Below are 24,967 nucleotides of genomic sequence, written 5' to 3' on the forward strand. Positions count from 1 at the left end.
AGTGGCATCGTTCCCCACACCTGGCATTTAAAGAAAGCCGACTACCACAAGAACAGCCTCTAGCAAACGGGTAAGACATGGGGCCATGTCTACCAGTGTGACTTAGGTTAGCCTTCTCCCTTCTGGTTTCCTCTCCACATTACAAATGGGTGGTCTCTAGTAACTATCTCAAGATTTCCGGAGTATTCTCCACTCCTCCCCCGATTCCCATCCCCATTAAGCTCCTGTATGACACACAGACTCGAGGCAACAGAAGAGGGTTGAAGTGCTCAGAGTGTAAGTTTTATTTGCTGACACCGTGTGCAGCTAAGGCACAATGTAGTTGCTTCCCAAGCCTGGAGGGGCAGGAGAGGACTGGAGAAAGCCTTCCTCAGGGCCAGGCCCTTTGGCCACCTTTTTGGCTGGGGTCGGGGCCTCAGACCCCAGCCCAAGCAGCCCCAAGGCTGTGCTGAAGAGGTTGATAGGAGTGGAGCCATCAGTGATGAGGGTTGATTTCAGGCCCAGACCCTGAAGCAGTTTCACCTGCAAGAAGACGTTCATTAGACTCTGGTCTCTTCTCTCATCCCCTTGGCTGCCTCTTTGGGGGGTGGGGGGCTACCATCCACTCTGATTTGACCCTGCAGTTACCACCCAAGCCGTCCTCATAGACTAGATAGCGGTCAGGGGCCAGCAGAAGGGAAGCCTGGCGGTTCCACCCTCTGGGTCCTAGACGGCCTCACAGCTCTGGCCTTGCCCTGCAGCAGCCTCCAGGAGTTCACCGCTCCACCCTCTGCTGCCCAGGCCTTTCTGTCCCTTAAATGTACCATGTTTCATTCTCTTTGTATTTTTGCACTTGGACCCTCTCCTGGGCGGCTCTTGTCAACTCTGCATAGTGCTCAAGAATTCCCTCCTCCAAGTGACCCTCCTTAGACCAACTAATTGGAAATGTCACCTCCTCTTTCACCCCACTTGGCTTTCTTCAAAGCTTTCATCAACTGATGTCCCATCTGTTTATTGTCCCCCCAGAAGCTCCAGTTCACTGCTGAGTCTAGTAGAGTGCCGATACCACACCAGACTCAGGTCAGGACCTGGGATACAGGGGACAGTTCCACCACCACCTCACTTCACCCCCCTGCCCCCATCTAAGATGTTGTACTTGCCTCCCCAGCTCTCTCTTCGTGGTTCCAAATATGGTCCCACGACAACCCCCACCCCATGCTCCCCCCACCCTGCTCTCACCTGCATCTCCGGCCCGGCCACGGCTAGGTCCCTGATGGTGCTGGGGCCCAGGGCCTCCGTCATCTGTGTGAACTTCTTCACCTCCACCTCGGCCAGCTGCTGGGCCTTGCTCACCTCCAGCTCCAGCTGGGCCCGGGCGAACACCAGCTCGAGCTCTCGGACCTTCTGGACCCGCTGGAGCTCGGCCTCCTGGAAGGGGACAAGGCAGCCTTCTTTCAATCACATGGCCCCTGGGGACAGTCGGCCAAGTCACCTAGCCAGCAAGCCCGAGGGAGATGAGGTGGAACCAGGGGTGGGATTCAGCTGGTTTGCACTGGTTCGGTAGAACCGATACCTAATTTTTTGTTGAGTTTGGCAAACTAGTTGTTAAAAATGGCACTTGTCGGCCCTGGCCGGTTGGCTTAGTGGTAGAGCGTCAGCCTGGCGTGCAGGAGTCCCGGGTTCGATTCCCGGCCAGGTCACACAGGAGAAGCGCCCATCTGCTTCTCCACCTCCCCCTCTCCTTCCTCTCTGTCTCTTTCTTCCCCTCCTGCAGCCAAGGCTCCATTGGAGCAAAGATGGCCTCTGCCTCAGGCGCTAGAATGGCTCTGGCCGCAACAGAGCGATGCAGCAGAGGGGCAGAGCATCGCCCCCTGGTGGGCATGCCGGGTGGATCCTGGTCGGGCTCATGCGGGAGTCTGTCTGACTGCCTCCCCGTTTCCAGCTTCGGAAAAATGCAAAAAAAAAAAAAAATGGCACTTGTCATCAGGGTTCTCTCTAAGGTGGGCGCCTGGCCAGCCACCCAATGTGGAAATCACAGATTTAAATTCCTTACTCTTTTTTTTTTTAATTTTTCTGAAGTTAGAAGTGGGGAGGCAGACAGACTCCCACATGCGCCCGACTGAGATCCACCCGGCATGCCCACCAGGGGGCGATGCTCTGCCCATCTGGGGTGTTGCTCTATTGCAACGGGAGCCATTCTAGTGCCTGAGGCGGAGGCCATGGAGCCATCCTCACCGCCTGGGCCAACTTTGCACCAATGGAACCTTGGCTGCAGGAGGGAAAGAGAGATATAGAGAAGAGGAGAAGGAAGGGTGGAGAAGCAGATGGGCACTTCTCCTGTGTGCCCTGACTGGGAATCGAACCTGGGACTTCCACATGCCAGGCCGATGCTCTACCGCTGAGCCAACTGGCACGGATTGGCTCTTTTCTAACTCTTTTCTACTGGCTCTTTTCTACTCTTTTCTAACGTTCATCTGTGCAACAGCGTATTCTAAGCACCTGTAGAATTCATTCCGTCCATAGGTGAAAAAAATTGCAAGTGAGGACGCCAATCAAGAAGCAATATGGGCCCTGGCCGGTTGGCTCAGCGGTAGAGCGTTGGCCTGGCGTGTGGGGGACCCGGGTTCGATTCCTGGCCAGGGCATATAGGAGAAGCGTCCATTTGCTTCTCCACCCCCCCCCTCCTTCCTCTCTGTTCCTCTCTGTCTCTCTCTTCCCCTCCGGCAGCCAAGGCTCCATTGGAGCAAAGATGGCCCGGGCACTGGAGATGGCTCCTTGGCCTCTGCCCCAGGTGCTAGAGTGGTTCTGGTCGCGGCAGAGAGATGCCCCGGAGGGGCAGAGCATCGCCCCCTGGTGGGCAGAGCGTTGCCCCTGGTGGGCATGCCGGGTGGATCCCGGTCGGGCGCATGCGGGAGTCTGTCTGACTGTCTCTCCCCGTTTCCAGCTTCAGAAAAATACAAAAAAAAAAAAAAAAAAAGAAAGAAAGAAGCAATATGGATATCTTAAGTAACAGTTTTATTGTTTTTGTGTCAGGTATTATTAATATTTTTTCATTAATATTTTAAAACTTTCTTATAATCTGGCCCTGGCCGGTTGGCTCAGCGGTAGAGCGTCGGCCTAGCGTGCAGAGGACCCGGGTTCGATTCCCGGCCAGGGCACACAGGAGAAGCGCCCATTTGCTTCTCCACCCCTCCGCCGTGCTCTCCTCTCTGTCTCTCTCGTCCCCTCCCGCAGCCAAGGCTCCATTGGAGCAAAGATGGCCCGGGCGCTGGGGATGGCTCTGTGGCCTCTGCCTCAGGCGCTAGAGTGGCTCTGGTCGCAACATGGCGACGCCCAGGATGGGCAGAGCATCGCCCCCTGGTGGGCAGAGCGTCGCCCCTGGTGGGCGTGCCGGGTGGATCCCGGTCGGGCGCATGCGGGAGTCTGTCTGACTGTCTCTCCCTGTTTCCAGCTTCAGAAAAATGAAAAAAAAAACAAACAAAAAAAACAAACAAACAAAAAAAAAACTTTCTTATAATCTAGTTTTGTGTGCCGCTTTTATTGCTCTTATTTAAGTTTTTTTTTTTTGTGGCAGAGACAAAAAGAGTCAGAGAGAGGGACAGATAGGGACAGACAGACAGGAGGGGAGATGAGAAACATCAATTCTTCATTGCGGTTCCTTAGTTGTCCATTGATTGATTTCTCATATGTGCCTTGACTGGGGGGCTACAGCAGACTGAGTAACCCCTTGCTCTAGCCAGCAACCTTGGGCTCAAGCTGGTGAGCCTTGCTCAAACCCGATAAGCCTGCGCTCAAGCTGGAGACCTCGGGGTCTCAAACTGGGGTCCTCCGCGTCCCAGTCTGACACTCTATCTACTGAGCCACCGCCTGGCTAGGCTCTTAAATTTAAGTATTAAATGCATGAAATAATATACTAACTTTCAGTATATCATTTTTTTATACTTAAAATGGTCATTAGGGCAGAGAACCGGTTGTTAAATTAGTTGAATTCCACCACTGGATGGAAGGCATGGAATTATAGGCAGTTCAGTGTGAATCCTGGCTAGGCTGTCTTTTAGATAGAGACTCGTGGGAGCCACTTAATCTAAGCCTTAGTCCTCTCATCTGTAAAATGCAACCCCCAACCTTTAGTGGATTTCCAACATTAAATAAGGTTGGGACCTCGTTCCAACATTAAATAAGGTCGTGCCTGTAAAACATCCGCACTACCTGGCACAACGCTATCCATTACGGAGTGCACTCCAGGTGGATATCGTAATTGCCTTGGTCTTGCAGGCAGGTACTAAGCGAACCGATGGAGGGCAAAGGATGTTATAAACTACAGAGTATTTAAATGGAGCCTTACCATACAGGACTTGATATCCTGCTCGGCTTCAGGGATTGTAGGGACTGGGCCCCTTCCAGACCCCAAGGCCCCCTCCTAGGGGCCGCTGCCCCACTCACCGTCTCAATAGCCAAGGCCTCTGCCTTCAGCTTCGCCTGCAGCACGGAGCCCTCTCCCTCGATGCGCAGCGCCTCCGCCCGGGACTCAGCCTCAGCCTTGGCGGTCCCGGTGCTCTCCACCGCAGTGCTGGGGACAGCCAGCCCCACAGTCAGGTGAGGCCCGGGGAAGCCCAGCCCTGCCCTCCTCCACCCTGACTTACTCTGCAGCAGCTTTCACAACACCCCTGGCCCCTACCACCACCAGCTGCTTTGCCAGGACCCTTGCGGCCACCTTTTCCTTTAGTTCTTGACCCACCTCAGAGCTTCCAGTTCCAGGAGGTCCTTGCGAGCTTTCTCAGCTTCTGATTGGTCCAAGATCTTCTGCCGCTCCAGCCGGCCACGAGCTTCTTGTTCTAGTCTCTGAGCCTCGTGCCTGGGTGGGAGAGGGGACAGAGAAGACGCCCGTGTGGGGACAGAGAAGATGCTCGTGTGGGGCCAGAGCTGCCACAGGAGCTCAAAGGCCTGGGTCTGCCAATCTACAGGGTGCCCAGGGCCGAACCTGACCCGTGGGGATGCAGTCAGGACCAAGGCCCCTGCTTTCACTCTGCTTACGGTCCAGCGGGGAAAGAAACAAGTTCTCGAGGGTGATTTCAGACAATGACAAGTTCCCTGAAAATGAGTGGCGAGATAACAATTTGGCAAAGAGGGTGCTGCTTCCGTTCGGGTAGAAAGCAAAGGCTCTCCAAGGAGGGGACCTTCAAGCCTAGGCCCAGGGCGGAGCCTGTCCTGAAGCGCCCAAGGGGAGAACGTTGAGCGCAGGGAGCAGCCCGTGCAGAAGGCCTTCCACCTCACGGAGCCCCGGAGGGGCAGAAGGAGCTGGTGGCCCGGGAAGAGGGCGGGCGGTGAGGTGGGGGGCTGGGGGCAGGGATGGACTCCGGAGCTGGGAAGACTGCGGAAATGAGTTTGGGTTCTGGCACAAGCAAGGTGAATGGCCACAAGAGCAGGGGTGGCACCTAGTCACGCTTTAAGTGGGCCATACAATATGCTGGGTACATCACAATGGACTGACCAGCAGGGAACAGCGTGTTACGTGGGGCCCAGCAGTGGGCTAGAGATGGAGACCCAGGAGAGGTCTGGCCCCTGGTGGGCACTATGGGCAGCTGCCCTCACTCACTTGGCAGCCGCCTCCTGGGAGTTGGTGGTGATCTCAATGGCCAGCTGAACACTGCGCTGCAGGGCGTCCCGGGTCCTCTGGTCCACAGGCTCCACCGACTGCACATCCACGCTGCTAACCACCAGCCCGTTTTGGGGGAAGATGGCCCGGTCCCGGGGCTGGGGCACGGTCTCACCACTGAGGCCCTTGGCCCCCACAGTCTCAAAGCCAAAGACGGCAGTGCGAATGATGCGGGCTGAGTTCTTATGGAAGTCATCGAAGGTGACAGAAGCCACAGCCCCCCGCACCCGGGACGCTATGGCCTTGCAGGCGTCCCCCACGAAGTCAGGCACCGAGAAGAGCTTGGCTGTCTCCTGGGGGTCCTTCCGGTCACGCAGCTCAAAGTGCCTGTGAGCAAAGAGGCCCAGAACAGGGAAGCACTTTCCTGAAGGATACAAGTCTCTCGTCTTTGAAGAGGATTCTGACACCCACCCTCTGTGGTCAGGCCGGGCACTCCAGGACAGAGAGTGCTGAGCTGACTAGTGCCCAGCACATGCCAGGTGAAGTCCTGAGGACTTGACATGTGTTTCTATCTCATTTCCTCAATCATTCTATGAGATGGGGAGGAAAATTATCCCCATTTTACAGATGAGAAAATAGAGGTTCAGGCAGTTAAATGACAGGCCCAGAGTCACGCAATACATGGCAAGCCAGAAAGTTGAAACCAGGCAGTGTGGCTTCCAGGGTCTATGCTCTGAGCTGTCATGCCCCAAAGATATCAGCGCCTCATCGGCCTCTGTCATGGTCCTGGCCACTCAGCCAAGAGCCGATGGACACCTCCTGGGATGGGGTCAAACATCACTTCTGGGCGTGACGTGTCTTCTCCATGTCTAGTTGCTGCCATTCGACCTTAACTACATTCAGGGAGGGTATTGTTCTTATGCTCACTGCATCCTTTCCTCAGCCTGTGAAACTGAAGGTCACGTGTCACCCTCATCTTACAGATGGGGAACCTGAGGAAGGTGCCAAGTCCCCGGCTCAGACCTGCAGCTAGCGAAGGGCCGTGCTGGGATGCAGACCCAGGCGGAGGCTCAGCGCGTGCGCTGCTGGCCTCCCTCCACACTGCCCACTGCTGGTACCGTCTGATCCATCTTTTTATAGCCTTGCAGTTACGTTTGGCTGAACACGTGCTGGGAGTTGAGCTGGGCAGTGTTCTCCTATCATGTCCCCTGAATCCTGCTCCCTGGAGGTGAGCCCCCGTCGTCCCTGTCGGTGCCCTGGGGCGTCAGACTGGATTTTCAGGAGTCCCTGCGTGTCCCTCGGCCGCCTGAGCGTAGACTCAGGTGTTCCGCCTCGTTCTCAGCCCTGCGCTTCAGGGGAGCAGTTCCTGTTCTCGGGGTCCTCCGGGGGCTGCTGGGCAGAAGCCCTCGCTCCCTCCCCGGGCCCTTACCAGTTATACGCCAGCTGCAGCTGCAGCCTGGCGTGGTCCGCGGTTTCGATGGTGATGACATCTGTGAAGAAGTCAGGCCCGAGCAGCAGGCAGAGCGCCCGGCGGGCGTGGGGACGCTTGGGCCGCCCGGCAGAGAGGGACAACACCGTGAACTGCTCCTCAGGCCCCAGCGTCACCAGCTCGGGCCCAAATACCACGCTGCGGAGGGAGCCGGAGTCAGACACCGGGAGCCCCTCCGGCCGCCCGCTGTGCACCTCCCCCAGCCCACCCTTACCGCCCTTACCCCTTACCGAGCCCTCTTCTCTCTGTAGTCGTACACCTGCACCGCCGCGTTGTGAGGGACGCGGTAGCTGACCACGCGGGTCTTGTTCCGGGGGGCGGAGGGCTGGGCGGCCTTGGTCCTGTCCATCTGGCCCCTGTCCGCCAGAGGGTCCTGCCCCTTGTTTAGCAGCTCCTCCACGCCGGGCGGCAGCTCCTTCTCCCACAGGACCTCGTCCTGGGTCAGCATGTAGGTGCTTCCAATCACAGCGCGCACCTGGGCAGAGGAGGCCGAGGGGGGGTGTTACTGCGGATGGCAGAGGGAGAGAGACCCACACAGCAGTCCTGGAGCAGAGCTTGGATAACTTGATGTTATTTTTTCCAGAACTTTCCTTCATGGGGCAGCTTGGACCATGTCCTAGGGACAGAGCCAAGCCTGGGAAACAGTCCCCACTAACACCGCCTGGATTCTGAGCTCAACTTCCAGGATGGACTCTTAGAGAAGGAGGTCGGAGATGTGGGGCTGGGGCAGGGTTTCAGGAGAGGGGCAGATTCTCCACAGGGTGCCCGCACTCCTACCAGCCAGTGGCTCAAGGCTGTTGAAGTCCCTCGCCACCTCCACCACGCACCTGTCCCCATCGGCATCGTCCACTTGCCCAGAGCAAGCCACCGCCATGGCCACCCAGCAGTGACAGTGCCCAGCCCTCGCCGTTACCTTTCCGGTCTTGACGTCCTGCACGTAGATGCCCTCGTTCTCGTCCAGGGGGATGGCCTGGCGCTCCTCCACCACCTCCACCTTGGCAGAGGGCACATACTCCAGGGGTCCGCGGATGAGCCAGTGGTCGCCGGCCTTGTGTGAGACCTTGTCCTCCTCTTCCCCCTCCTCCAGGGGCTGCAGGGCCTTCAGCAGAAGCCCCTGCTGCTCCGTCAGCACGTACACATCCTGGATACCTCGTTCCAGCCTCTCTCCCGGCTGGAGGAAAAAGGACTTCTCTCCCTAGTGGGGAGACACAGGGTTAGGAGCAGCTGCCACACAGGGTGGCGGGTGCCTCTGTTGGCACCTCTCCCAGCTCCATGCGGCTGTGGGCTCATGATGAGGACAGGAGCCCAGAAAAGCAGTCTCCCCGCCCCCGTGTTATAATACAGCGAAGTGTCATCTGGACCATGAGGCTCATACACACGCCTGCAGATCTTCTCTGGTCAGACCTGCCTTTAAAAGAGTCTGTGAACTGCCAGGACCTGGATCCTCACAAGCTCAACATAGCATTAAGAATCAGCATATCGTTACTCTTCATTTCTCCTATGTTTTGTTTACTTTGGATGGTGTGATCTGGGCATTGGCAAATTCTGGTCTTTGGGCCAAATCTGGCCTGCTGCCTTTTAAAAAAATACAGGAGTGGGCAAAGGTAGATTTACAGTTGTGAGTACAGCAAACACAGAGTTTATTCTTAAATTATTATTGTACTGTTTATGATTAACCTACTTTTACCCATCCCTGTATGTACTTGAGATGTAATCCACATGCCATAAAATTTACCCATTTAGGGCCTGGCTGGTGGTTCAGTGGATAGAGCATCAGCCTGGCATATGGACATCCCAGGTTCCATTCCCAGTCAGGGCACACAATAGAAGCGACCATCTGCTTCTCTCCCCCTCTATCTCTCCCTTCTCTCCTTCTCCCCTCCTACAGCTTGATTGGTATGAGTGTTGGCCTCTGCTGCTAAAAATAGCACAGTTGATTTGAGCATCGGGCTCAGATAGGGGTTTTCGGGTGGATCCTGGTCAGAGCGCATTTGGGAGTCTGTCTCACTATCTCTCTTCCTCTCAATAAAAAAAAAAAATTACCCATTTAAAGTATATAATTCAGTTGTTTTAGTATATCCACAGACTTGTCCAACAATCACCACAGTCTAATTCCAGAATATTTTCATCACCCTGAAAAGAAACACTGTAGCCCATAGTAGTTACTGCCCCATCCCACCCCCCATCAACCTACTTTCTGTCTCTATGAAGTTACTTATTCTGGACATTTCATATACATGGAGTCATACAACATGTGAACTTTTTTTTTTTTTTTTTTACAGAGACAGAGAGAGAGTCAGAGAGAGGGATAGATAGGGACAGACTGAAAGGAACGGAGAGAGATGAGAATCATCAATCATTAGTTTTTCGTTGCAACACCTTAGTTGTTCATTGATTGCTTTCTCATATGTGCCTTGACCGTGGGGCTACAGCAGACCAAGTGACCCCTTGCTCGAGCCAGCGACCTTGGGTCCAATCTGGTGAGCTTTGCTCAAACCAGATGAGCCCACACTCAAGCTGGTGATCTCGGGGTCTCGAACCTGGGTCCTCCACATCCCAGTCCGATGCTCTATCCACTGCGCCACCGCCCTGTCAGGCAACATGTGAACTTTTATGTCTGGTTTCTTAGTGTGATGTTTAAGTTTCTCCATGTTGTAGCATGCTGATCATAAGTATATGAACTTCAGTTCATGTTCATTTCTTTTTATACCACAATATTTTATCCATTCATCAACTGATAGACATTTGGGTTGTTTCTACTTTTTCTGCCTGTTTCTGCAACGGGCAGAAATGTTACAGGACCACGGCGGCACTCGTCGGCTGACAAGCTACCTATGCCGCTTGCATAGAACGGCAGAGCGGAGTGGTTGCTACAGAAATTTCACTGATCACAAAGGCCAAAACTTTATAGAAAAGTTTGCCGCGCCCTGCTAATCCTTTGTATGGTTTCAAGAAGGGATGAGGCAGGGGCTGGGGAGAAGGGTAAACCAAGAGATGTGTTCTATGCAGGATGACCGAATTCCTGGAAATACGAGAGGAAGAGTCTCCTGGCCCGTGGCGCGGGGCGGGGCCAGGGATGCGCTCCCAGAGCAGCAGCGTGTGCCCTAAGGGCGGGGCTGCCCGGGAAGTCAATGGGTTCGGGTCTCAGAGCCAGAACGTAGTGTGCAGAGGCACAGAGAGGGCCATGACAAGCCCGGCATTTCCAGAACATGCCCCCAGGGCGGGAGGAGAGGAGAGAGGTCTGCGGCCCCTATGCTAGGCAAGGGCGTTCACGCTCCGGGCAGGTGCCGGCACTTACCTTGACCACCAGCTTCTGCCCTAGCTGGTTCTTGCCATCCACTCCGACTGGGTCGAGAATGACACAGTAGTTGCGGGGACCCAAGGTGGTGATAGGCACAACCCCCAGCACCTCCTCATAGACATCTGGCACGTGGGCCTCCGTGTCCTGCACTGTCACCAGCCACTCCTCCCCAGTGCGGCGGGTCACTCCCCTCAGGTCTCGGAAGTTCTGCAGGGCCCGCAGGTGCAGGGCGGTCTGCAAAGCAAGACACCAGGTGTCGGAGTAAACCCGCTTCCAACTTCCTCGGGGGACCTGGGAAGCCAGTTGGCCACCAAATGCTCCCAGGTCTCAGTGCCAATTTCTACTAACCCCGGAGGACTTTTTACCCTTTCAGATGGCCCAAGATACTCCCCAGGTTACCTGACCTGTGAAATTTCCCTCCAGTGGCCCTAGAAACCCCGCTTCCCTTTTGCGCTTTGTGTCTCCACCACCTCTGCTGTCCCGAGCGTCCCCTCCCCCAGGGCCCTTGCCCCACATCCGCCAGAGCACCGACCTTTTCTGTCAGGATCACCGCATCCACCAAATCCAGGACCTCCTCAAACACGGCCGGGAGGTAGGCACCCACGGTGCGGACCAGCCATTCTTCTCCTGCGCCACGGGGGAGTGTAAGGGTCAAAGGTCACCCACGCCTGCTCCCCAGCAGCCCTTTCCTGAAGGACTTTGTAGGCAAGGAGATGACACTGTTCCCAGGCTCAGGGCTTGACAGGAGCCCTTGTCTTTCCTTCTTTCCCTCTTTCCTTCCTTCCTTCCTTCCTTCCTTCCTTCCTTCCTTCCTTCCTTCCTTCCTGCCTGCCTGCCTGCCTGCCTGCTAGAGGGAAACTAATCTCAAGCCAAGAGAATAAAAAAAAGTCCTTTTAAGTGTCCAAGTTGCTGCTATAACTCCTCTAATCTCCAAAGACCAACTTGGTTCCTTCCCATTAAGTGAGCGGCAGACGGTGTCTACTGGAGTCGCGTGTGTCATTCAGTTTGCCGAGGCAGCGAGAGTGCCCGGGCCGTGCCCGTCCTGCCCTAAGCCCAGGCACACAGCCTCATCCCTGGGCGCCGCTTCTGTTATATGGGAAAGGAGTGAGAACGGTACTGATGCAAGGTTTCTGCGGACCACATAAGTCATTCTTTGTAAAGCGTTTTGAATGGTGCCTGGCATACGGTAAGCACTGCATTTAAGATACTGTGAATGCATCACAATTGCCAACTGCATGTGGACACCTGCTTTGCTGATCGAGGAACAGACATGGCCACGGCCTCCAGCTCATGGTAAAGGGTGGGGGCGGTGGGGGCAGGGAAGAGGCGTGTCAACATGTCCATGATCACAGGAGCAGAGCTGGGACGTCACTTGCATGACGTCCCCACCAGGACGTCACCTGAGTGGGGAGGTAGCTGTGGGCAGCCCCCCCCAACAGCGTATCAGAGTCCAGAGAAGCACTTCCGCCCAGGCTGCAGCCACTTATAAGTGGCCTTGCCTAACCTTCCCCTCCCTCCCCTGCAGCCGAGGAGGTCAGAGCCACAGCCCGCCGGGCCCCTCACCTGTCACCCTCTGCTTGTTGTCCCGGTCCCGGCACTCTTTGCGGGCCCTCAGCCGCAGAGCCTGGTTCTGCCTGATGATCGTGGCCTGAATGATCTCCACGACCTCCACCTCCTTCTGTGGGATGTATGTGCCTTGGAAGGGAGGAGGAGGCAGAGGGGAGGGTCAGAAGAGAGCAGGGTATGACGGGAAGGCAGGAAGCCTGTCGTCCCGGCTCCAGCCCAATGGAGAGAACTTACCAGGCCCTTCAAACAGCCACTCGTCTCCTGCGACCACCTTGTCTCCATTGCTATCCTCAAAATCCAGCAACGCCTTCAGATGGAGCGCCGTGTTGGGCAGAACCACCTGCAGTGGGGTGATGTCCTAACAGGGAGAAGGGGGATCGTAGGGTACTCCGTGCTGGGACCCCAGGAGTCAGACCTCGGACCCTGGAGGTCAGAATCCACGTCTTCCATCCTTACACTTGTCTCAAGGTGAGACCCAGAGTAGGACGTACACGATAGACAGGAGGAGTCCCAAAGCCCGCTGGGCTGAAGAACCAAGACAGCGCCCACAGAGCAAGAGGATGCCACTGCTGAGGGGCCAAGGACACACATCCCTCCGGAGGAAGTGCTTCGAAGTTGGGTGGGTTTTTTTTGTTTGTTTGTTTTTTTCGTATTTTTCTGAAGTTGGAAACGGGGAGGCAGTCAGACAGACTCCTGCATGCGCCCGACCGGGATCCACCCGGCATGCCCACCAGGGGGCGATGCTCTGCCCATCTGGGGCATCGCTCTGTTGCGACCAGAGCCATTCTAGCGCCTGAGGCAGAGGCCACAGAGCCATCCTCAGCACCCGGGCCAACTTTGCTCCAATGGAGCCTTGGCTGTGGGAGGGGAAGAGAGAGACAGAGAGGAAGGAGAGGGGAAGGGGTGGAGAAGCAGATGGGCGCTTCTCCTGTGTGCCCTGGCCAGGAATCGAACCCGGGACTCCCGCACGCCAGGCCGACACTCTATCACTGAGCGAACTGGCCAGGGCCTACTTTGAAGTTGTTTTGAACTAGCAACTTAGGGGGGAAAGTGTGTAGAGGGCTTGATGGGATAAGTGGGAGAAATATCTGGAAAGTTGAATAAATGAGTATCTCATGGCTTAGTGTTTACTGGAGGCCTCTAGGAAGCATAAGGAAGTAGGAAGGTAGAAAGAAATTGCAGTAACAGACACACTGAAAGCATGTGGCTTTGTTTTCAAGTTTGCCTCATGGTCACAAGGTAGCCATTGTACTCCAGCCATCACATCTCCTTCCATCGGGAAGTGGGGCCTGGAAACAAGTAGCCAAACCTCTCGGAAGTTTGTAGAAGTGTTTCTACGGATAGGACTTCACTTGATCTTTGATCTGAAGGAGGCAGAAAAGTAAGAAAAGAGAGGCTGAGAGGTTAAGGAACATGATCAAGGTCACACCACAAGTAAGGAACAGAATGAGGACTTGAACCTCAGTCTTTAAGGAAGCGTACATGCTGCTGGGCGGCCCTGGGCTGGGTGTGCCCTGGGCTGGGTGTGCCCTGGGTGGGCGGCACTGGGCTGCGTGTGCCCTGGGTGGGCGGCCCTGGGCTGGGTGTGCCCTGGGTGGGTGGCCCTGGGCTGGGTGTGCCCTGGGCTGGGTGTGCCCTGGGTGGGTGGCCCTGGGTGGGTGGCCCTGGGTGGGAGGCCCTGGGCTGTGTGTGCCCTGGGTGTGTGGCCCTGGGTGGGCGGCCCTGGGCTGGGTGTGCCCTGGGTGGGCGGCCCTGGGCTGGGTGTGCCCTGGGTGGGCGGCCCTGGGCTGGGTGTGCCCTGGGTGGGCGGCCCTGGGCTGGGTGTGCCCTGGGTGGGCGGCCCTGGGCTGGGTGTGCCCTGGGTGGGCGGCCCTGGGCTGGGTGTGCCCGGGTGGGCGGCCCTGGGCGGGTGTGCCCTGGGTGGGCGGCCCTGGGCGGGTGTGCCCTGGGTGGGCGGCCCTGGGTGGGTGTGCCCTGGGTGGGCGGCCCTGGGTGGGTGTGCCCTGGGTGGGCGGCCCTGGGCTGTGTGTGCCCTGGGTGGGCGGCCCTGGGCGGGTGTGCCCTGGGTGGGCGGCCCTGGGCTGGGTGTGCCCTGGGTGGGCGGCCCTGGGTGGGCGGCCCTGGGCTGTGTGTGTCCTGGGTGGGCGGCCCTGGGCTGGGTGTGCCCTGGGTGGGCGGCCCTGGGCTGGGTGTGCCCTGGGTGGGTGGCCCTGGGCTGTGTGTGCTCTGGGTGGGTGGCCCTGGGCTGTGTGTGCTCTGGGTGTGTGGCCCTGGGCTGTGTGTGCCCTGGGTGGGCGGCCCTGGGTGGGTGTGCCCTGGGTGGGCGGCCCTGGGTGGGCGGCCCTGGGCTGTGTGTGCCCTGGGTGGGCGGCCCTGGGCTGGGTGTGCCCTGGGTGGGTGGCCCTGGGCTGTGTGTGCCCTGGGTGGGTGGCCCTGGGCTGTGTGTGCTCTGGGTGTGTGGCCCTGGGCTGTGTGTGCCCTGGGTGGGCGGCCCTGGGCTGTGTGTGCCCTGGGTGGGCGGCCCTGGGCTGGGTGTGCCCTGGGTGGTCGGCCCTGGGCTGGGTGTGCTCTGGGCGGGCGGCCCTGGGCTGGGTGTGCCCTGGGCGGGTGGCCCTGGGCTGGGTGTGCTCTGGGCGGGTAGCCCTTGGCTGGGTGTGCTCTGAGTGTGCCCACTGACCAACACTGGGTTGGAGAGGGGTGGAGCTGGGGGTTTAGTGCCCTGGCAAGCCCTTCCCTGCACACCTTACAGGTGCATGGCACTCAGCTGGTTGTGGCGGGGCAGGACACCCCGGTCAGCCCTGAGTTTAAGTGCCAGCAGGTGACAAGACACAGACACAGACCGTTCTCTCCACGCGGACTGTGGACAGTGTTGGGGGGAGAGGTTGCAGAAGTTCAGATGAAGGAGAAGTTAGGGAAGGTCCTCAGAAAGTGCCATTTGAACTGGGGCTCAAAGGAAGAGCTGGCTTTTGATAAAGGTGTGGGAGGAGCCGGGGAGCATCACGGGAAGAGCACTCAGCCCCGTGCGGGCCCCTCCTCTGGCATCGGCCCTGTCACCACTCATCCGTCCCATCGCAAACCCCGTCTCACTGCACCTGTGCCCCGGCCGTCACCCCACCTAAGCTGTCAACATGTCTTGCCTGGAGGGTGAGTGTCTTCAGATAGACTACGGAAGCCTGAGAGGGCACACAGGAGGCTCAGGACAGGAGCCGGGGGCACAGAGGGCGGGGCGGAGGGGCGACCTCTAAGGAGATGGAGAGAAGACTGCAGAGCAAAATGCGAAGACACGTTTAGTAAGAGCGCAGAGCAGCGATGGGTGTGGTGGGAAGGACTGACGGACACAGACCAACTGTCCATGGGCCTGCGGTCCAGATGTCCCGGGGCTTTGCCAGATGGGGTACAGCGGAGGTGGGGGCAGGGGCCACGGAGGGAATAGGGCAGAGAACATCAAGCGCAAGTTGTCACCAAAGGGTAAGCAGGAAAAGTAAAGCAGGAAACAGCTAGCACGGTTACGGAAGTGAAGATGGGAGGCCCACTTGCTCAGGCCCAGGGCCTGGGTGCAACGAGGACACGGGCCAGTACAGGCGCCAGCCTTCAGTGCCTTCCCCCTGGGCCTCATCCGGTCCCCCACCGCCGTCATGCCCACCACTGTCCAGGCAGTCCCAGTGAACAGCATGCTCACTGCTGGCCCGAGTCACTTAGCGCCAGACCGGCCAGGAGCTCCCAGCAGGCTCTGGAGCCTGGCTGACTTAGCAGGGAGACGGGCTGACAGCTCTCTAAAGAGGGGCGAGTCTGCTGTGGGCACACGAGGAGGAAGGGGGTGTTCGGGGCAGGTCAGTGGAGGGGCAGTGAATCAATTCTACCCTGATGACAACCAGGAATTGTCACCGCCCCCCCCCCAGTCCCAGTGTGTTTTCCCTCCAGAAGGCAGTGTGGAGGCCTAGGACGAGGTGGCAGGACGGGTAGAGTGGGTACCTTTTCCAGGATCTCCCCTGGGTACAGAGGGAAGGGGTCCTGGGCCAGCCGGATCTCCAGGTCTGCGTGGCGAAGCCGCACTTGCCCGGTGACATCCAGCAGCACGGCGCCCTGGGCATCCCGGGACACCGGGTTGGCCACCGTGCAGTAGTGGCGTGGGGGGACAGTCACCATGCGCACGGGGGCAAACAGGACCCTGTTGGAGAGTGGGAAGTGGGATGAAAACCCAGAAGATACCCACCCCCAAAGGGGATAATGAATGGGAAAGAAAGCGCCCAGCGATTCTAGGGAGGACCAGCCGCAGAAGAGATGGGTGACCGTGCCAGCCGGACCAGCAGGCCCTCCTCAGCCCCGGGTGCCCACGCCGCCCAGTCCCGACACCAACCTCTCATTGTCCTGCCGGATGTAAGTCTTCGGGCCGACCTCCACGCGGGACACATTGCTGTTCTGCTCCAGCACGTGGATGTAGTGGTAGGGCGGGATGCGGATGATGGACTCTTCCGTTACCATGGTTACCGCCTGTCCCCAGGGCTGCGCATGTAGGGACAGACAGGTGAGGAGGGGGGACAAGATGAACACAGGGGGCCTAGGAGGAGGCAGGCCGGACCCTGAAAATTGGCTGGTGACAGAGGGAAGGACCCTTCCTCCTCCAGCTCAGATTATTCCACCCTTCACTTCTTCCCCTCCTTCCCCTCCTTCCCACCCAGGCCAGCACAGCGCCTCCAGATGGCAGTCCTGCCAAGAGCTGCTCCGGCCCCTTCTTCCCCTCCTTCCCACCCAGGCCGGCACAGCGCCTCCAGATGGCAGTCCTGCCAAGAGCTGCTCCCCGCGGATCCTTCCGCTCCTCTCCTCGTGGTCAGCTCCACCGCCCCAACTGCGAGCACTTTCCCGATGTCCAGCCCCCCGCGGTGTGGGAGCTGGGCCTGCGGGCCAGTCTCTGGAGGTGCTGTGGCCTTTGCCCAGCACAGCGGGGTTCAGGGGCCCCTCCCAGAGCAGTCAGCCTTTTACCAGGGGCTCCGGGGGACATCAGCAATATTCAAATGTTAGCCCGCAGTCCCAGAACATTTGCATAGTATTTGTGGGCTCTCCACCCCCACACCTGCACTGTAAGCCGTCCTGGAATCTCAGGGAACTGATGCCCTGTAGAACCAGCGGGACTGGGAACAGACAAATTCATTCTTTTCTCCCCTTTCTCTCTGGTCCATTGCCATCCTCAACTCCCTGCTGTCCAGAGGCGGGGTGGGGGTGAATCGAAGGGGGCAATGAGTACTGTGTCCCACCCATCCACTCTCCCTGCATCTGAATCCTGGGTGGCTCCACCCAGAGCTCGACCCCATGAAGGAAGCCACACCTCCTACCTAACCCCCCATCACCGCCTTCAGCACGGACTTTGGACAACATGTGCCCTTGAGTCACACAAAGGGAGCCAAGTTGAGTAAGCAACTCAGCGCCTTGTCTGCTGAGACTTTGGTCAGACCAGTTTTCGGAGCACCCTACCGCGCTTCACCCAGCTCCCACTCGAGAAATGGGGCGCAGGGAAGGAGAACTGCACAGGAGAGAGAGGCAGGGGCCACGACCTTACAGGGTCAAGGCGAGGCCCAAGAGTTTTACTTGACCTATGTAATCTGTGAAATTTCACTTTTTGGGGTTTAGAAATTAGGAGTTTTCACAAACCCTCAAGTCATGCTTTTCTTGAGCTAGGCGAACCCTTCATTCCCTCAGAGCAAAACTGGCTAGGCTAAGGCCACAGCCCTGCTGGACACTGACCTGCAGCTGTGCCCTTTGGATGGGACACAGGTTTACCTGCTGACCACAGTCCCCACCACTCCCTGCTGTCTTACCCCAGGGCTGCTGCACTCATACCAACCACCTGTCTGGCTACTGTTTAAAGCACTTGAACTCAGCAGCATCAAGCAGGACTTTCTACAATGATGGAAACTCTAAATCTGAGCTGCCTTTGAATTGGCCACATGTGGTGACTGAACACCCAAAATATGGCTAGTATAACTGAGAAAGTAAATTTCATATTTTAATTAAAATAGCCAAGTGTAAAAAAAAAGTAAAAAACAAAAAAAGCTACTCCCCACACAAATTAAAAGCCAAATAAGATGCATACGTTGTTTTGTAAGAACAGTGATAGCCAAGTGTGGCCAGTTGACCCCATGTTAGACAGTGTAGCTCTAAGTAGCTGAATCCCAGAAAGGGACAATGAGTCATTGAAGGCCACACAGCGAGTTAGCGGCCTCTCTGGCCAGGAATCTGGACGGGCTGCCTCCCTGCGCAGCACGCACAGTGGTTAGCGGTGCAGAGGCACGGGCTTCCTGACAGATCTGATCTGCTGCTTGCCTGCCTTGAATTGTTTCCTTAATGTCTTACTTCATCTTAAGAGAGGTTCCAGTTTTGATCTGTTTTTCTGGTACAGTTTTCACATCAGCAGGATGTTATCGGGGCTCCTCATTCTTTTATCTTGCAACTTTGTATGGGATTTGACCTTGATACTTTTCTGTTGCTCCTTTTAAAAATGTGAAGTGAATTCCCCCTAATTTGTAGGAGAATGGTTCTTCTAAAGCCAGAGCTCCCTCTTCTGTTGATTTCAGATAGTGTTTGAAAATGCTAGGGATGGCGCTCTGCTTTGGGGTTCCGTTCCCATCCTCACTCTTAGCTGGACCTTCTCTTTCCTTCCTCTGTACAGCCCCATCCTGCTCAGCTGTGCCTCCAGTCCCTGAGGTTGCTCCCTGACATGGTACCCCGGCGCTAGAACCGCCTGGATCGTGGTTCTAACCTTTACTGGATGGGTGATCTTAGATAAGTCCCTTGCCTTCCCTGTACCCGTAAACTGGGAATGGATAGGGCATGTACCCAAGTTAAGAGGGATGAGTTCATCACAAAGCAATTGGAACAGAGCCTGGCTCTTCAAAACCACTGTCTTACTGTTGAGCAGAGTCTGGCCCGAGACCACTTCCCCATCCACTTAGGGCACGTGACCTAGCACCAGAGGCTCCCACTCACTGGCCTCTCAACCCTTCCTGTTACTGGTCAGGAATGTGAAAGGCTGTGTGTCACCCCAGCTGTGGGGCTAGAAGGACAGCGAAGAGAGGGGCATCTGACTGCCAAATGAAGCCTTTTCCAGCTACTTCTTTGCCAGGTTCTCTGCAGGGTGGACGCCTGGACAGGAAGCCAGATTGGGGTGTGGGGGGGAGCTAGGGCTGTGGGCAGAGGTAGGGACTGGGCTCTGGGAGGCCCCACAGGGAAGCACTGAACGAACGGCAGGTTATGCAAGGCTGGGAAGTGGGCTCTGGAAACAGCGCCCCATTGGCTCCTTGATGGATGACCCGCCTCCCCACCCCCTAAGGCTGAGGCCTGTCCACCATCTGTCACCCCAGCTGGGCGCAGCCAGGGGGGTTGAGAGCCAGGCCCAGCTCAGTGACTCAGCCGAGAGTCATCCTTTCACTGATCAAACTGGGCTCCTGCCGTGCTCTGAGGCCAACCCCTTGCCACCTACCCTCGTTTCAGTACCGGGACTTGGTCTTACCTCCCCGACCACCCATTCCCCACGCTCTAAAGCTGTACCCTCCACTCAGACTCTCTGCCAGACTCACCCAAGAACAGACTTTGCCTCTTCGCTCAGCAGCCACAGAAGTGAGTTTCTCTACAGGGCCTCTCGGGGGATCCAGAGAAGCCATTGGACTCTGGCACCATGTTTGTGACAAGTTGCAGATTTAGACTTTTGTGGTTTACCAGATGACCTACATACAGTTAGAGGATTTTACTTCCAATAGATTAGGGTCCTCAAAAGACAATGGTTACTTTTGGAAGGCCCTGCCCTTGGCCCCAACTCCCAAAATCTACCAAGGCCTCCCCTTCGGTGCCTGCTTCTGGGGTCTCCCCTAGTCTGCTCTCTGGGAACATGTCCAGACTTGCCCGAACACATGTCCCTCAAGTGTCACGAGGCTCCTGTGAGAACCAGTCAGCTTGAACCCAGTCCTGGCGACCAGCAGCCTCCTGGCTGCACCACATCCTCGCCCCCCTTACACACAAAGAAGGAGGACTAACGGGTAGATGAGCAAAGAACACCACACCCTGTAAGGAGAAGCTGGGTTCATCCTCTAGTTAACACCCGTGTCTTGCCTCAAAGGTAAACCTATGTATGCTACAGCAGTGACGATTAATGATGAGTCACTATGTATCAGAAATCTTCAGGGTCCACTGTGAGTGGCTGATGGTGAATCTCAAAGATACCCAAGTTACCAGCCACAAGGCACGCTGGTCTGAAGTGAACAGCAACAACGGCCTTGCCTCGAAGCCTGTTGGTAACACAGAATCTTCCGCCCCACCCGAGAGCTGCCCCATCAGTTGGCATCTTAACTAAACCCCAATGACTCGGGCTTGCATTAAGGTACGAGCAGCCTTAGTCTATTTATTTTTTATTTTATTTTTATATTAGAGAAACTGGAACATCAAACTATTCCTTTGTGCCCAGACCGGGGATTGAACCAGCAACCTCTGTGCTTCCAGCCGATGCTCTAGGTCTAGTCTAACCAACTGAGCCAGCCAGCCAGGACGAGCAGCCTTAGTCTAAATTAGCTACTCTCAGCCCTGGCTGTACATTAGAATCACCTGGAGATAGGAAGAAGCGTTCCTAAAAGCTTGCTGCTAAATGGCTTATGTGAGACAAGTCCTCAAGAATTCCCACTCTAGTCCCTAACGCGGGGAATAATTTCCCTAGGCCGGGAGGCTGTCTGGTGAAACGGCCTCTCTGCGGGGCCTGCGTATGGGGCCTGCTGTGTTCAGGATGAGCGCCTGTTTATGCTGACCCTCCCGTACCTTGTTCTAAACCTAAGCTTGGTGGAGACGGCGGTGGTAGCACAGCCAGGTCACCTAGCTCGCCTGCAGCTGCAGGCCTGCCTGGACCGAGACGCAGAACCTGGGGCAGAGGGGCTGAGCTGGAAAGCGGACTGCCTGGCCGGAGGGGCTGGGGAGACAGAACGGGGTTCCCTTCCCCTGAGCCGGCCTGCAGTCTGAGCGCTTGTTCATTCTTCTCCCTCCTGGGCATCCTCCCGTCTCTAACCTTAAGGAGCAGCCAGTTGTATCCCTTCCTCAGAGTGTAGGAGAGCGCGGCTCAGAGGCTAGCGAGTGGCTCAAGCTCCTGCAGACAGTGAGAGAACTGAACTCTTCTTGCACAAGGAGTCCGGGAGAGCTTTTATCCTTTTTTTTTTTTTTTTTTTGTATTTTTCTGAAGCTGGAAACGGGGAGAGACAGTCAGACAGACTCCCGCATGCGCCCGACCGGGATCCACCCGGCACGCCCACCAGGGGCGACGCTCTGCCCACCAGGGGGCGATGCTCTGCCCCTCCGGGGCGTCGCTCTGCCGCGACCAGAGCCACTCTAGCGCCTGGGGCAGAGGCCAAGGAGCCATCCCCAGCGCCCGGGCTATCTTTGCTCCAATGGAGCCTTGGCTGCAGGAGGGGAAGAGAGAGACAGAGAGGAAGGAGGGGGTGGGAGTGGAGAAGCAAATGGGCGCTTCTCCTATGTGCCCTGGCCGGGAATCGAACCCGGGTCCCCCGCACGCCAGGCCGACGCTCTACCGCTGAGCCAACCGGCCAGGGCCTTTTTTTTTTTTTTTTGCAACAGAGACAGAAAGAGTCAGATAGGGACAGACAGGCAGGAAGGGAGAGAGATGAGAAGCATCAATTCTTTGTTGCGGCTCCTTAGTCTCCTTAGTTGTTAGAGTTGAGTGCTCTCCCATACGTGCCTTGACTGGGGGCTACAGCAGACTGAGTGACCCCTTGCTCGAGCCAGCGACCTTAAGCTCAAGCTGGTGAGCCTTGCTCCAACCCGATGAGCCCACACTCAAGCTGGCGACGTTGGGGTCTTGAACCGGGTCCTCCATGTCCCAGTCCGATGCTCTGTCCTCTGCGCCACCACTGGTCAGGTCGGGAGAGCTTTTTTTTTTTTTTTTTTTAAATTTTTTAAATTTATTTATTCATTTTAGAGAGGAGAGAGAGAGGGAGAGAGAGAGAGAAAGAGAGAGAGAGAGAAGGGGGGAGGAGCTGGAAGCATCAACTCCCATATGTGCCTTGACCAGGCAAGCCCGGGGTTTCGAACCGGCGACCTCAGCATTCCAGGTCGATGCTTTATCCACTGCGCCATCACAGGTCAGGCAGGTCGGGAGAGCTTTTAAATATAGCAATGCTGCCTGGCCTGTGGTGGCGCAGTGGATAAACCTTCAGCCTCGAATGCCAAGGTTGCCGGTTCGAAACCCCGGGCTTCCCTGGTCAAGGCACATACCGCAAGCAAGCAATGAACAACTAGCCTGAAACAACTATGAGTTGTTACTTCCCATTCCATGCTCCCCTTTCTCTCCTGTCTCTGTAAAATCAATAAAAGTATTTAAATATAGCAATGCTTGGATCCCACCCCAGACCAATGAGATCAATCCCCAGAGATGAGTGGTTTCAAAACATAGGACAATCTTATCTGAGCTCCAGCCCAACGGGCCACTTTGTGGGAGGAGCAGCTCTGCCCATTCACAATGCCTCTTGTCCACCTCCATCTGACCTCCTATTTGCTGCCAGTTAACACCAATCACTGAAGGCAAGGATTGCCTAGATTCGAAGTGACCCAGGAACTGAACTTCCGAACCCCTGACCCAGAGCAGTGTTGTCTAACCTAGTCCAGGCCACAGGGCTGAGCTGGGAGTACTCCAGGTCTCACCCTAGACCCAATGGGCTGAGGTTTCTAGGAGACTCCGGAACTTTATCAGCAAGTAACCCTGGATAACAATTCCCACTTATGAACAGCTTAATCTGTGTCAGGCATTGTACCGAGTACCTTTAATTAACTCATCTAATCCTCACAAGAACCTAGAAGTTAAGGAACTTCCTTAGGATCACAGAATGATCAAAGGCGAAAGCCAGAATTCCCCGTCCCTGGGCTCAGCCCCAAACTAGGAGGCAGCTTGGCTTCTCAGGCACAAATGTCAATGAGATTCTAAACCTAGAACAAGGACTTGGGTGGGGCTGGGTACTGTCCAGGAAATAGCGACAATGGCCGTTCAAAGGTGACCATTTTCTGCAAGCTTCGAGGGTAGCGCCCAACAAGGAGGCCTGAGTTACCAGGGAGCCCTCAAACTGGCCCTAAGCCATCCACTCCAGGCGGCTGCCCTGCGCACAAAGCACCACCCCCAGACAGGCTGGGTGCCTTGCGTGTCCGGCAGAAGCAAGCAGGAGTTTTCAGGGACTCAAGTTGGTAGCCTTCCTCACAGATAGCCTTTCCTCTATAACCCAGGTATCCACCCAGGCAGGGAGCAGAATTCAGGGGACACCTGTCCTAGCTACGACCCCCTCCGACCCTCCATGGTTCACTCCTGAGATTTAAGACCCCAGGATTGCAGGCTGGTGGTCCCAATGGGCTTTCTGTTTCCCACTTTTTCCTCACAGAGAAAAAGAACAGCCTTGCTTACCAAACGCCACACCTTCTGGGAATCAAGCCTGCCTTAAGATCTCTCTGCTAGTGGCTTAAACCTCAGTATTTGGCAAAGTTGAGGGATCTCACGTTCTAAGAGCTCAAGTCCCCAGGCTAGAAGGCAGAGGAGTACAGCAGGGTCCAATCTCATTCCATGAGGGAGTGGACATGGCCCCCTTAAACTTCCGGTTCCTCCTTCTGAAGTGGGAACTTATCAGAGTGCAGAGATTTTGGAGGTGAGGGGTGTGGCCGAGGTGACAAATGGATCTACCTTTATGTCAAAGACAAAAAATTCCAACAAGGAAAGCAACACCTCCCAAGGCCCGTCCTCCAAATGAGAAGGACGGTAAGGAACTAGGGATAGTCTTTGGCAAGTGGCCTGGGGAACTGAGACAGCCAAATACACTGGCCGAGGGATTTACAGATTGCCTCCCAGGAGATGACATCTAGGCTTCAGCTGAATTTTAGCTCCCGGCCCAGAAAAGCAGCAGAACCAGGAGGGCCACGCCAGGGCTGAGCTGGGAGCACTCCCAGGTCTCACCCCCACCCAAGTCCAGAACGAGGACTTGGTGGGGCTGGGTACTGTCCGGGACCCAGGACCGGCTGCTGTGCCTGGGGACGCCCTGCTCTGGGGCTGCCCAGTGAAGACCACACCCTAAAAGGTATGGGGGGAGCTAAGGAATATTCTATTGAAATCCTCCCCTAAACTCCTAGTCTTTAAACCCTCAAAACAGAGGACCCAGTGCCCTCCCCAGGACCCTGCCTTTCCCTTCCCCATGCCCACAGGCATGTATCTCCTGAATTTTAAGGGTCCCCATGAGACTTGCAACCAGGGGAGCAACGGCCAGCAGGAGCTCATTTTGTGCTAACCCTATGAACCTGCCTCCAAGGCCCCCTTTTCCCCAACTTCTCATTTCTTTATAATCTCATTTCTTTCCCGTAAGGTTTCTAGCCAGCCAGAGCACCCCGCCTAGTCTTTCTCCTGTGGCTTCTGCTCTAGGCCTCGTTTCCCTGTCCCTAGCTTTAACAGACTCTCAAAACCCTGGGCTCACCTGGTGGAATCTCTCCTGCACAAAGTCAAGAACCCACACACTTCCAGCTGGCCCCAAGCAGCCCCAGAGGGCCAGGTCCCCTTTCTGGTAACACACCCACCTTCTCCCCACTCTGCTTCAGAAAGGCCGTAGAAGGCAGGCCAGGGCTGGAGAGGGACACAAGGCCCTACCACTGACTCAGGGTTTGGGGACCAGTTCGATACTCACATGCAGATTCATATGCAGAAGCGGGGCTGACTGCACGGACTCCCCAGAATGAGGAAACACACAAACTAACCCAAGGGATCACTGCCGGGAAGCAGCGGGCAGGGCAGGCTCAGGGGCGGGGCTTGGGCATTTAAAGGGCCCTTGCAGCGGCTCTTTCTTCCTCTGGCGGCCTTGGCTGCTGCTGAAGGTACTGCAGCTCACTTAACACTCGGGAATCCCCACTTCCGAGCCAGCTGGCCTCGCGTGAGAGAGACCGGGAAAGATTCAGCGGACCCGAGGCACTGTTGACTGAGTTCACCTCTGCTCCTTCAGGCTCTAACTTGCCCGCAGGGGTGAGGAAA

At 56.5% G+C, this 24,967-nt stretch overlaps 1 protein-coding gene across 4 annotated transcripts; it reads right to left on the reverse strand.

Moving 5' to 3' along the window:
• Window positions 1–260: 260 nt before the first annotated feature.
• On the reverse strand, window positions 261–24,886 carry MVP (major vault protein). Of its 4 annotated transcripts, none has more exons than XM_066275631.1 (16): window positions 24,627–24,886; window positions 19,503–19,649; window positions 16,289–16,434; window positions 15,904–16,099; window positions 12,166–12,289; window positions 11,929–12,060; window positions 10,898–10,992; window positions 10,363–10,599; window positions 7,978–8,259; window positions 7,295–7,539; window positions 7,005–7,202; window positions 5,576–5,962; window positions 4,718–4,834; window positions 4,423–4,549; window positions 1,219–1,407; window positions 261–522 (listed from the first exon to the last, which is right to left on the reverse strand). In XM_066275631.1, the coding sequence occupies exons 2-16, from the start codon at window positions 19,584–19,586 to the stop codon at window positions 307–309; spliced, it is 2,775 nt and encodes a 924-aa protein (XP_066131728.1). In that variant the 5' UTR covers window positions 19,587–19,649; window positions 24,627–24,886; the 3' UTR covers window positions 261–306. The 4 variants fall into 4 exon arrangements, with proteins under 4 accessions (XP_066131728.1, XP_066131731.1, XP_066131729.1 ...); XM_066275634.1 differs by having other exon boundaries at window positions 19,503–19,627; window positions 24,627–24,645; XM_066275632.1 differs by lacking the exon at window positions 24,627–24,886 and adding an exon at window positions 20,972–21,108.
• Window positions 24,887–24,967: the final 81 nt, after the last annotated feature.

Source organism: Saccopteryx bilineata, chromosome 4, assembly GCF_036850765.1.
Source record: "Saccopteryx bilineata isolate mSacBil1 chromosome 4, mSacBil1_pri_phased_curated, whole genome shotgun sequence".
Lineage (NCBI taxonomy): Eukaryota > Metazoa > Chordata > Mammalia > Chiroptera > Emballonuridae > Saccopteryx > Saccopteryx bilineata.

Excerpts from the sequence above, each read along its gene's own strand:
- MVP (XM_066275631.1), bottom strand. The coding sequence starts at position 19,586 with ATGGCTTCTCTGGATCCCCCGAGAGGCCCTGTAGAGAAACTCACTTCT. Across the intron at positions 8,260-10,362 it reads GGCAGAAGCTGGTGGTCAAG|GGAGAGAAGTCCTTTTTCCT; the intron begins GTAAGTGCCGGC and ends TCTCCCCACTAG. Across the intron at positions 523-1,218 it reads TGGCCGGGCCGGAGATGCAG|GTGAAACTGCTTCAGGGTCT; the intron begins GTGAGAGCAGGG and ends GTCTTCTTGCAG.